General features: G+C 34.1%; 1 protein-coding gene across 1 annotated transcript; it reads left to right on the top strand.

Moving 5' to 3' along the window:
- The first annotated feature begins 423 nt into the window (after window positions 1-423).
- Window positions 424-6,567, top strand: LOC110607018 (LRR repeats and ubiquitin-like domain-containing protein At2g30105). Its single transcript, XM_021746062.2, has 10 exons — window positions 424-737; window positions 828-922; window positions 1,272-1,430; window positions 1,681-1,791; window positions 1,939-2,039; window positions 5,119-5,256; window positions 5,504-5,552; window positions 5,700-5,765; window positions 5,957-6,076; window positions 6,149-6,567. Exons 1-10 carry the CDS (start codon window positions 572-574, stop codon window positions 6,257-6,259), a joined length of 1,116 nt encoding a protein of 371 aa, XP_021601754.1. The 5' UTR covers window positions 424-571; the 3' UTR covers window positions 6,260-6,567.
- The last annotated feature ends 6,727 nt before the right edge of the window (window positions 6,568-13,294 follow it).

The raw sequence follows: 13,294 nt of genomic DNA, 5'->3' as shown, positions 1-13,294 counted from the left end.
GATTAAATTATTTTTTTAAATTTTTTAATAAAAAATTAAATTTTAAATATTAAATTATTTAAAAAAATTGAGTTTTAAAAATTAAGTTATTAAAAAAATTAAAAAATTAAATTTTAAAAATTGAATTATCAAGAAAAAAAATTAAGTTATAGAAAAAGAAAAAGAAATTAAATTATTAAAAAAGAAGTTATTAAGAATAAAACTGAATTTAAAATTTTATTTATTTATTTATTTTTAATAAAAAGAGGACGAAATATGTTATTTCTTGATGAGAAAATGGACAAAATAGTTTAATAAATTTATGAAAATATTAAAATTAATTTGTTAATAATAATAATAATGATGATTATCGAAGACTAAATATTAAATATAATTTTAAACAAAGTAACCATTGAAGCCCATTAAAGAAACCTAATAAAATGCCTGAACTATGACACTTTTGCGAAGTTTCGTTAAAGAAGAAGAAGAAGAAGAGAGGAGAAGAAAAGGAGAAAACGAGAAGAAAACGAGTCGCAAATCGTCTGTGGTTATCGGTTAACTGCTCCTAAAGAGATTCCAAGAAACCGAAGAAATGGAAAGTGATGCTAGCAATGGCAATTTGATAAACATAACTGTGAAGTTCAGCGGAAGATCCATACCAGTCTCTGTTTCTTTGGACTCAACGATCAAAGACTTCAAATCTCTTCTTCAACCTCTCACCAATGTTCTTCCTCGTGGCCAAAAGCTCATTTTCAAGGGTCTCTTTTTCTTTCATCTTTCCAGAAAAAAATACCCTTTTGTCTTATGTCAGAATCTCTAACATCATTTCGTTCTCTTGATGATTCCAGGGAAGCTGTTGATGGACTCCATGACTTTAAGGCAATCAGAGGTCACTAATGGGGCAAAGGTCATGCTAATGGCCTCCCAAGGATTGCATCAAGGGGTATTCTTTTTATTATTATTATTATTATTATTATTATTATTATTATTATTGTCTTTTACTCCATGGTAAAAAAAAATTGTGTATTTTCTCCTTTCTTGTTTTTGCTTAAGCTTTTGTGTTCTAATTGCTAATGGATTCTTATTATGTAATTTTAATAAAATATGGACAACCATTTTGGTCCTTTCTTGTGGTCAATAATGGAAGTGGAAAGAAGGAATATCATAACGATTATGTAGTTGAAAAATTTTGCATAACTTTTTTCTTTATTGGGTTCTTATCGGATTATATCATGTCCTGCTGGTTTCAATTGCCATATTTTGGTTTTACAATTTGGGATTTATTTGAACAGGATGGTCCCATTCTAAAAGATGCTAAAACCCGTCCCATTTCAAGGGATAATCTTGCTAATAAAATGGTGAGTCAAAAGACTGAATTTTCTATAGATAAGAACTGTTTGGAACGATGGAAGGTCACTGGAGTTATTGCTTTGGCTGAATGCAAATTGAAGGTATAGAAAATCATAACTATGATACATTGGATACACATGTTTCAACTTTCTTGTTTCCTGACTTTATTTTTTTTGGTGCTATTCATTTTATCAGCACCATGTCTCACAGATTTTCCCCTTTTTCATTCACGTCTTTTTAGAAGGAGAAACTGTCCACATAAACCCTTGCATATCATATCTGAGGGGGCAATCAGTTTTCTGTGTTTTGGATAATATCATCTAATTGTTCTTGTTTATGGGAATTTGCAAGGTGCTACCTGATGAGGTGTGGGCTTGCGGACCTTCTGCTAGAGTTCTTGACATCAGCAACAACTTCGTTCAAGATTTACCAACCAAAATTGGCTGTATGAGTTCTCTGCAGGTAAGTAAAACCTTTTGAATTTTAATTTTTGGTGATTGTGTATGAACCATTTGAGTAATTGTCCTTCATGTGGGGATTCTCTTTTAGCTACTTGAGTAAATTGTATTTCATTTTTGCATATTTATTTCTGTTCTTAGATTTTTGCAGAAACTGTTCCTGACGGGAAATTGCATGTCAGATGAATCTACTCATTGGGAAGGACTAAAATTTTTAGGCCATCTAACAGTACTATCTTTGAGCCAAAACTGGTAAGCAGATTCTTTTATTTGTGATTGTGATTTTTGGAGCATGTGTTGTTCCTCTTGATGTGAACGCATAAATAACCTTTATCTTTGCCACTGCCTGCACTTTTGTGGTTTCAAGTAATAGCCAACTTCCCATTATGAAATATTTTGTTTTTTTCATGAAAATTCCTGAAATTTCACTAGTTCTTGAGTTAGGAAAGGTGGGATGTGGAATAAATGCTCAAACTTAATGTTGGCATCTGTGGAGAAAAGCACATCAAAGAGGTTTTAAATGATTAGTGACTGCACAGTTGGTGCTAGAAGAAAAGTTGATGGTTCTCATGGTTAGCAATTGCCAAGGATAAGAATAATCAAATAAGACTTGGCTATGGGGTTTTCTATAGTTTCAAGTCTTCTCTATGAATAGTATCATTGAATTGTATGGGGAATTTAGTTGTGTAATTTGATGCAAATTGGTATAAGGATTCATAAGGTTTGAATTGAAGTTTAAAAAGTTTTAATGATGTGAAAAAAAAATTATAAATTTATCAGAAGTTTTTCAAATCAAAAGAGGAGCAGAAGTTGGCAAAGGAGGTGAAAGCTTTATTACGCTTGGTGCATGTTAATCGAGGTAATGATTCCTCTGGGGAAGATGGGGCTTGGGGTTGCAAGAGACATCAATGCTTGGAATAAAAATCAATATAAATCAACAGGGTATAATGGAGAAGCAAACTTTGATAGATCCATGACAGTGTGTGAAGCCATGATATAGGGAAGTGGTTCTTCCTGCAAAGTAGGCACAAACCAAAAATGTTGTTGGTCATAAATTTTCCTTATTTGAAGTGTAGATATTATGAGCAAGAAGATGTATTAAGCTTAAGATAGGTTGGAGAGGAGAAAAGGATTTCATAAAGAAGAGGAAGAAGAAAAGAAAAGGGAATAAATTATTCATGGAGGACAAAAACAAACCAAGTGGGTTTGAGGAATATTTTTCTAAATTCAGCATCTGTTGTTTAATAAGGTTGAGCATAGTTATTAGAAGGGGTATTGGGGCCTAGAGGCCTGAATGAGGTGACAAAAGTAAAATTTAATAAAAAATTAAAAATAAAATAAAATAATAATAGATGTAGCCCTATTTAACCAAGCTTATTAAAATTACTAATCTACAAAGAATTAGAAAGTAGGAAAAAGAATAAAATAAAAATTTTACCTTTTATAGTTTTTTTTTAATTGTTAGAATATACATAAACACAAACTTTAGATATTCAAAAGCACTTTAGAATTTTGATATTGACAAATAAATCCAAATAACCATATTAGTGTAAAGAAAATGAACGGTAGCATTTTTTTTGCTAATGAAAGTGCTCGTTGAAGGTGAAAATGAAAAAGGCAAGCCTATCTAGAGCCTAGAGCCTAGAGCAAGGCACATAAGGCGATGGCCTAGTGAATGCCATTTGCCTTTTTTCTGTAGAGGCAATAGGGTTGGTGCTTGATGAGATTTGAGCTTAAGATGCACCTTTGATAAATATGAAGTTGGGTAGAGCTATAAGATTGAGTTTCTATTTTGTTATGGTCCATTGTCTTAGATCACATCATCACGGGATGATGGATGGGGAAGGAGCTCATTAGAGGTAGAGTCTTAAATCTCAAAAGGGTTTGTACTTAAACTGCTTGTTTTATTGAATAAAAATAAATCTCTTATATAATAGAGGTTCAGACAATTATAAGACTTCTAATTAAAATAGAAGTCTAGTACAAATAATTACGAGATAATAAATTATTAAGATAAGATAATAAAAATCTGATAACAAACAAATAAGATAAGGTTAGATAAGAGAGATAAAAAACTAGTAGATAAATATCATCTGTTTGTTATGGATTTAATCTATGCATTATCCATAATAAATTTCCTCTCTATCTCATAAACGGGCACATACACATGCATTCACGCACAAAATCACACATTGAAATTTTGTAACTTCTACGTTTCTACTATAATACTTAAAAGCCGTCTATATATTTACATATCTTAACTTTACCAAAAAGGGCTCGTTGCACCTTAAGCTTTGAAGATGTACCATGATACATCTAAGCTATTTAAAAATATAATTACAATAACCTTGCAGGGTTAGGACAAGGTAGCATGAATTATGAACACATTGACATATATCCATAAGCACCAAATTGCTGTCCAAATTCACTGTTAACAATCAATAATCTAACAATAATAATCATACACAACATACAAATTTTGATATTGAAACCCATTCTATGTTTTCTACATTCAAAAAAATCTCCTATCTAGATTAAAACTGGTTTAAGAATACTTTTGAAGATTCACATTGATTGAGATTGTAAGCTTGTAAGGTTATCTTAATTATACTTTTAAATAATTAAGGTGTGTTATTGGATGTCTTCAAAGTTCAAGTAGAAGCTATGAGTTTTTTTTGGGTAAAGTTCAGGGGGTGCAAATGTGTATTGTGCCAAATTTAACAAAACAATAATTGCATCATTTACATATACACAAGAAAATATTACTCATAATAGTTTATTTTAATTTTTTTTTTACGCATGCAACTTAGGGTTAGAATTCTCTCACATATCAAAGAAGCTTCTAAGACACTCTACTTTTGTGTAGAAAATATGCATCTCCAAACAGTATAAATAAAGACCATGAAAGACTTGTAGTTTTTGGAAACTTGATAATTATGATTTGTAAATCAATCACAACTTGTTAGTTGATGTAAAGAAGATCAGGAGAAGAAACTGTCCATAGTAGGTTGCTATGTTTGGAAGTGCCTGAATCCATTTCACATTTAGATTTTGCTTCTAGAACTTCTAGCACATGATTTATAATTCAAAGCCATAATAATAATAATAGTAATAATAAGAATTTCATCTTTTTCTACTTCATTAACAAATTATATGTTGGTTGTTAACTTATTATTATTATTATCAACATGTGGTTCAGGTCACGTCTCATGTATTTTGTTTCTGTTCAAGGGATTATATGCTTTAAGTTTTAGGTACTTGTTACTGTTGAAAATACATGTAGAATTCTTAAGATTATATTATGGTTAATAGCATGGTATGATAAATGCAGTTTAAAGGTGTTGCCTTCTGAATTGGGCGCTCTGAGTTCCTTGAAGCATCTTCATGTCTCAAACAATATGTTGAATTGTCTCCCAGTTGAAATTGGACTCCTCACTCAGCTGGAGGTTTTGAAAGCCAACAACAACAGGAAAGTTTTGTTTGGATAAAGTAGATAGAGGATTCTTTTCTTTTTTTTGTAAGAATTACTCTTAAGTAGAAGATTTTTCAAGAAAGTGATTTGATACATAGAATGGTACCCATAATATCTCAAGACTTACTTAGCAAATAAGTAATTGTCAGTGATGCGTTTTCTATTCTCTTTCCTTCTACGGTGCTGCTTTATTTCTGGTAGGAATATTTTAGCAGCCTATGATCTACTCCTTGCTGTGATTCAGGATTTGCACCATTCCAACTTCTATAGGGGACTGCAAATCTCTTGTTGAGGTGGGATTCTTGCTGAAATTCTTACTTTTTCCCTTGTAAATTCTAATTATGTGCCAATTTGGTTGTATGTTTTATTTTGTTTAGTTCTTTTCTCCCCTTATGCAGCATACTATATTAATGTCCTTACATAATCTTTTTGTGGCATAGGTTAATCTTTCATCAAATCTTCTGACAGAGTTGCCGGAGTCATTTAGCAATTTGCATAATTTGAAGGTCTATTTTATTTCTCTATTTGACATCCTAAACTAAAGTTAATTATAATACCAATTGATTGATGATAGCATCTTTAAGAATTCCTTTATCTAGACATTTCAACTTGCTAGAGACAGGTGTCACAGGTCAGCAAAGGAAAACATCTGTTGTACTTTTCCAACTGTTCTTGTTCTTCTCATACTCCTATGCAGGCTTTGTACCTAGGTAACAATGGGTTAAAGTCTCTCCCTTCTGGATTATTCAAGATGTGCCTGCAACTCTCAACACTGGATCTCCACAACACAGAAATTACAATGGATATTCTTCGTCAGGTTTGTCTTCCTGGCTATTCGCTTTCCTATTCATTCCATTTTTACAACATAATAACATGATGCATTTTTCAGCTTGAAGGATGGGACAGTTTTGAGGAACGCCGTCGCTCAAAGCATCAGAAGCAACTGGATTTCAGAGTTGTGGGCTCTGCTGAATTTGATGAAGGCGCTGATAAAAACTGATGATCTGATTCTGGTGTTGCATTTGACAACGGAACAAATTATTAGCACCAACTGGTTTTCTTACAAATTGCCAATAAGAAATTGGTTATGCTTTGATTTAGTTGTGAGTAGCAAAGTGAGAATGTAGAAATGTAGTTGCAGCCACACTAAATGGTTAACAATCATCCAAAAAGCCAGACATTTTTCACACAAAGTCTCTCTAATTTTATTAATCTTGTTGAGCACGAGATCTGATGGGAGCCGAATGATTCATTGATTTGCCAATCTTTAAGAGGTACCCTCGTTGAATGCATAATTTGTTCTTGTTACTTTGCTGTCTCAATTCTTCATTTCACTTGGGTTGTTTGTCTAAACTTCAAATAAACTCATAAATTGGTCAAATTAACTTGTAAGCTCTAAAAGCATTAAAGCATTAAAGCATTTGATTTTTTTATTTATAGGGAAATTAACTATTCAATTCTTGTAGTATGAAAAGATTCACTAATTAGTGCATTAAAATGTATTTAACATTTAAAAACGTATACTAAATAGTTTTTTTTTATTAATTTTAACTATTAAATATTGTTAAAAACTTTTAATATGTAGGAATTAATTAATAGATATTTAGTAGACATTTAAAATTTTGAGAGACTAATTAATAATTTTTTTAAAATTATAGAGATTAGTAAAATATTTAACGGTTAAAATTAATGATTAGATTTTTTTAAAATATTAGAACCAACTAAAAAGCTTATAGATTCATAATATAAAAATTAGGTTGTACATAACTTTTAAGTTGGAGTAAAGTTGAAATGATAAAAGTGTGGTAAATTATATTTTTCAATTCTTAAACTCCTATTTGAAATGATAAATTTTGGAAAAATTCAAATGAATTAATTTTTTTTCTTAATTTATTTTGTTTGACAAAACTAAAATTCTTAAATCTTTTAAATTTTTGTGAGAATTGATTTTGAATTTAAAACAAATCTTGCTAAAATTATCTTTGCAAAATGTAGAATGATAATATTTATTTTTGTATTTCACAATAGAGATTACAATCTATTTATACATGAGAGATGGTATCTAAACAAGAAGGAAAATCAAGCCTATGATTATACAATCCCTAAGATTAAGCAACTGACCCATCTATCAATATTTACTTCCTATATTAACATATTTACTTTCTATAACTTATAACACTCCCTCTCAAGTTGGATCATAAATGTTAATCATGCCCAACTTGTTACATATATAATCAACTCGAGTCCCATTTAGAGTTTTAGTGAAAATCTCCTAATTGTTCTCCAGTTCGGATATGTCCTGTTGATATTATCTTTTGTTGGACCTTTTCACGAACAAAATGACAATCAATCTCGATGTGTTTAGTCCTCTCGTGAAATACTGGATTGAAGGCAATGTGGATAGCTGCTTGATTATCACACCACAATTTAGCAGGCACCGAATTTGTGAACCCAACTTCTTCCAACAGTTGACGTACCCACAAGATTTCACAAACGGCTTGTGCCATGGCTCGATATTCAGATTCAGCACTAGAACGGGAGACCACATTTTGCTTCTTAATTTTCCATGAGACCAAGTTACCTCCCACAAAAACACAATACCCAGTAGTTGACCTCCTATCAACTTTCGAGCCTGCCCAATCAGCATCAGAAAAGCATTCAATATTTGAGTGCCCATGGTTACCATAAAATAGGCCTCGCACTGGAGCCCCTTTAAGGTAATAAAGAATCTGTCCCAGAGCATCCCACTGGGCAATAGTAGGAGAGGACATAAACTGACTTACCACACTCACTGAATATGCAATATCAGGACGAGTCACCGTCAAATAATTCAGCTTGCCAACTAATCTTCTATACCTTATAGGATCTGCAAATGGCTCACTGTCTTCTGTGGTAAGTTGAAAGTTAGGGGTCATTGGGGCACTACAAGGCTTAGCACCCAATTTTCCTGTTTCTGCCAACAAATCAAGAACATATTTTCTTTGAGATAAGAAGATGCCTTTCTTACACTATATAACTTCGATTCCCAAGAAATATTTCAAAAAACCCAAATCCTTTGTATGAAACTGTGTTTTAAGAAATTTTTTTAGGGATGTGATGCCAGCAATGTCACTTCCTGTAATGACGATATCATCCAAATATACTACAAGCAGAATTACTCCACTATCAGAATTTCTATAAAACACTGAGTGATCACACTTACTCATTTTCATTCCAAACTGTTGGACCACCTCACTAAACCTGCCAAACCATGCTCGAGGACTCTGTTTCAAGCCATAAAGAGATTTTCGAAGTCTACAAATCTTACCTGACTCCCCTTGAGCAACAAAACCAGGTGGTTGCTCAATATAAACCTCTTCCTGAAGATCACCATGAAGAAAATCATTTTTAATATCCAGTTGATGCAAAAGCCAATCATGAGTAGCCGCCAAGGAAATAAACAATCGGACAGATGCGAGCTTGGCAACTGGGGAGAATGTGTCAGAATAGTCAACTCCATAAGTTTGTGCATAACCTTTGGCCACTAAACGGGCCTTGAGGCGAGCAATAGATCCATTAGGGTTTACTTTCACTACAAACACCCATTTGCACCCAATAGCCCGTTTTCCTGGGGGCAAGGACATCAACTCCCATGTACCATTAGTGTCAAGGGCCATCATTTCCTCTTCCATTGCAGCACGCCAACCAGGATGGGACAAAGTCTCAATAACAGTTTTGGAAATTGAAATAGAATCTAAAGCAGTGACAAAACAACGAGAAGAGGAGGATAATTGATTATAAGAGATACAAGATGAAATAGGATAAGTGCAAGTACGTTTACCTTTGCGAAGAGCAATGGGCAAATCCAAATCAGACAGTGAAGTATTAGTGGGAGCAAGATCAGTCAACGAAGAAGCGGGTAGCAGAATGGAGTCAGAGTCCTCTAAGCGTCTGGAATACACATGAAAGATGGGAGGGCGACCTGACACATGAGCGAAAGGTGTAGGAGTAGTCTGAGGAGACAGAGAGCGAACAGTGTATAACAAGAGGCCATCTTCCTCCTCCTGCGTATTATAAACAGATAATGGCAGAAAAAATGGAGTGGACTCAAAGAATGTTACATCTGCAGACACAAGATACCGATTCAGATCAGGAGAAAAACAACGATACCCTTTCTGACGTCGAGAGTAGCCAAGGAAGACACATTTGAGTGATTTGGGATCCAATTTAGTAACCTGTGGACAAACATCACGAACAAAACAAGTACAACCAAAGATACGTGGCTCAATTTAGTGGGAAATAAAATGTTATAAGGGATATCACCATGAAGGATGGAGGAAGGCATGCGATTGATCAAAAAATAAGCAGTGGATACAGCATCAGCCCAAAAACATTTAGGTACCTTCATTTGGAATAAGAGGGTTTTGGCTACTTCAAGAAGATGTCGATTTTTTCTTTCAGCAACTCCATTTTGTGAAGGAGTGGCAACACAAGAGGACTGATGAAGAATCCCTTTTTGTAACACATAAGATTGAAATTCCCCAAAAAGATACTCTTTAGCATTATCACTTTGCAATATACGGATGGAAGTATTGAATTGAGTTTGGATTTCAGTATAAAATGCACAAAAAATAGAAAATAATTCTGAACGACTGACTCGCGGTTGTCGAAGCCGGTCAAAAATAATCTTTCTGGTTATCAACAATTTACAACTGCAGATAGTGGTGAAAGGATCGAATCCACAGGGAATTGAAGACTTACCTATTTTCCTTATCAAGACCAATAAAATAAACTGAAACAAAAATAAACTGCAAAAGAAGAAAACTGAAAACGAGATAAACTGAAACGAGATAAAATTGAAACCAACTAAACTGTAAGTAAAATGGGGGGGTTTTGAGATTGATTTAATTAATCTAAAACTGAAAGCAATAAAAATAAGACAAATAATAAAAATAAAGAGAAATAAATAATAAGAAAGATCTAGTTGAAGAATTGGATCCACTTTAGTTGTTGGGATTGATCATTGACACTTAGTTTCCTTTGGGTTGATTCAATAGATTAGTTATGGAGATGGAAGACGCTTCTCACCACCATTATCTCTCCTTATGATTAAACCAATTAGGGAACGTCCTCTAATTAATTACTAATTAACAAATTGCCAAGGAACGTCCTTGGGCCTTAGGCATCAAAACAATTGTCAATTGCATTAAGAAATAGAGAGATCCAATCCTAACTACCCAAACGTATGGAGATAACACTAGATCATACAATTTCCTTGGGTTTTATCCCAAGTGTTCTCATGTAAGAATAATCTAAGCAATTACGGACTTAAATCATCCAAACTAACATATTATTACTTTGCAATCAAGAATCAACGTAGATCTAAACAACAAAGCAATATTGAAATCAAGCATGAAATTGCATAAATATTGAAAAACCAAAAGTTAAACAATGTTTGATCAAGTCTCCCAATTCATAAAACAACCAAAGTATCACCTAATCTTCAACTAGAATAAAAGATTTCAGCCTCTCATGACTGAAACCAAACCAAAAATAAAAGAAAAGAAGAAAGGTAGAAGAAGAGATGTGAATTTCGTAGGTGTCTCCCAAGGGGAGCTTAAGGGACCTGTAGAGGCTTTCTATGTGGCTTTTTATAGTTGAAAAGTGTTGCCCTAGGTCATACTTACTGTCCAAGAGGTATTTTCTGCCCAAGATGTGTCTGAAAAGGAAAGAATCGCGCTTTTCGGCTTCAGAAGGAAGGCTGCGCGAAAATGCACTGCGGAAGGAAGTTGGTGCGCGCGGTTTGGTCTCAGAAAGGGAAGGAGGCGCAGATTATGCTTCCTAAATAAGTTTAGATGCTGACCTTGCTTCCTAATTAGTGTAGAGGCTGCCCAAGATGCTGCCCATGCTCAACTTGTTGCCCAAGTTGTTACAGAAAAGGAAGGTGGCGCGCAGATGGCTCTCAGAAGAGGAAAGCGCGCATATTGTTTCTGAATAGGAAGGATGCACGAATTTTGATCTTCAAAGGGGAAGATATGCTTGTCCATACATTCCTTTTTAGGTGGAGTCTCTTTTGAAATTTGAATATTGAATGCAGAAGAGGAAGAGCATCTCTTTGAGATCTTGCTGCCTAAATAGGAAGATATGACTGCTGCAGTGTGTGCACATCTTTGAACAAGGAAAGAAAGATCTGCGATTTGAATGTCAAATAATCTTCTGACTGAGCTTTCCTTGTTTGCTTTTGCTTCTGCACTTTCCTCATTTAGAAACTTTCCTTTTCTGGAAACTTCCCTTATGTGGAAACTTTCCTTTTTTGGCACTTTCCATATTTGGCACTTTTTGGCAGTTTTAAGAGCATTTTCTCCAGATTGTCTCTTTACAACTAATATCTGCAAAACATAATTAAAACCACAAAATTAAGCAGAAAAGATGTAAATAAACATCAAGAACATAATGATAAAATGGACTAAAATATGCTCTATCAAATACCCCCACACCTAGCCTTTTGCTTGTCCTCAAGCAAATAAACATAGTCAAATAAGCTTTCTTTGCTACTTGATCCTTATTTCCACTTAAGCTCTTACTCTAGACACCTATTTTGAATCATTGCAGTGAAGAATATATGCATGAAGATTACTCACCTTCTTTCCTTGTTTCCCTTTACTTACCATGGCTAGGATTTGTTTTCCTCAAGAGAGACCATACATGCACATTTTGTTCAGATAAGACTTTTTCTAGCTTTCAGAGTGACTTGCCCTTACCTTGAAGTACTTTATTCAGGCTTTTTGCACTTTAGATCTTGCTTGAAGAAGTCACCAACCTTTTGACGTGAAGGTACATATTTGTGATACCCACCCCCAGTTACTCAGTTGGTCATCTTTCCAAGTGGCTACTAGCTATGTTCTTAGTCTTTTGACCATTGGAACAGTTTTTGATTTGTGCTTTTGAGGTCTTTGCCTTTGCTGAATTTTCTTTCTCTCAATAATTTGGGCAAATCAACACCAATTGCTAAATCAAGTCACATTAAGTTCATTCACACAATTTTCAATTTATTCTCATCAATTGAGGGTCATCAATATATTTTTTACCATGGCAAACTCAAAGATTCAATTCAAAAGGCAATTCTCAAACATGAATATAACTCACTGCAATTGATTCAACATAAGTTTAAAGAGTCATAACATCAATGGGGTCATGGAAAGAAAAGCTCATCCAACATAGTCTATATGATGAGTAAAGCATCTCAAAAACGGAAACAAAAATAAATAAATAAAAAACTGTGGCTATCTGTGTGTGTTATTGAAAGCAAAACAAAAAATTGAAAATCACACTGAAAAATGAAAAATAAAAATTCAAACTGAAAATCAAAGCAAAAATTTAAAAATTCAGAAATATGCACCCCCACACCTAAATCATGCATTGTCCTCAATGTGTAAAAAAAACATAAAAGAACAAAGGAAACTGAGTACTCCCCTGGGTGTGGTGTGCATGGTGCGATCCACTTGATCAAGGCTCAAGTAATTGGGGAAGGGAAAAGAGTCCCAACTGCATTGAGCAAAAAGTGTAGCACTCCTTTTGATTTTGTCATAGCCCATCCTACTTTTTCCATGTACTCATGAAGTAACATGATTAGCTTCTCCTCTTTCAGATGAGGTGTGCCTCTAGCCCTTATGTTTGCATTTTTTAGCACTTCTAACTTCAATTGATATTTCTCCATGGGTGGCTGCAATTTGGCATTAAGTTCAGGCAAAACAAATTCTACCTTATCTGGAGGTTTGGGCAAGCATTGATCTGCATGCTCCTTTGGTTTGGACCATTGGACTACCATTTGTTCCTCCTGGGCATGGACTGTTTGCATTGGAAGGATGAAAGGAGTTTCAGTTTTTTCATCTTGCGCAAGAATAGTCTTCAATGGAGGACTGGAGAGGGTTTCAGGCGATGGAAGTTGAAGAGGTGCAACTAGAAGAGTTGCAGGACTATCCTGCGGTCCAAGCTGAGGTGGTTCAGTTGGAGTTCCTTCTGACTGCGCAAGATTGATCTGAAGAGGTGCGATTGG

This window comes from Manihot esculenta, chromosome 18 (genome assembly GCF_001659605.2).
Source record: "Manihot esculenta cultivar AM560-2 chromosome 18, M.esculenta_v8, whole genome shotgun sequence".
Lineage (NCBI taxonomy): Eukaryota > Viridiplantae > Streptophyta > Magnoliopsida > Malpighiales > Euphorbiaceae > Manihot > Manihot esculenta.
This window is presented reverse-complemented; position numbering and strand designations above follow the sequence as displayed.

Coding starts and splice junctions, on each gene's coding strand:
- LOC110607018 (XM_021746062.2), top strand. CDS start 572: ATGGAAAGTGATGCTAGCAATGGCAATTTGATAAACATAACTGTGAAG. Junction 738..827: donor CCAAAAGCTCATTTTCAAGG/GTCTCTTTTTCT, acceptor TGATGATTCCAG/GGAAGCTGTTGATGGACTCC. Junction 1,431..1,680: donor TGGCTGAATGCAAATTGAAG/GTATAGAAAATC, acceptor GGAATTTGCAAG/GTGCTACCTGATGAGGTGTG.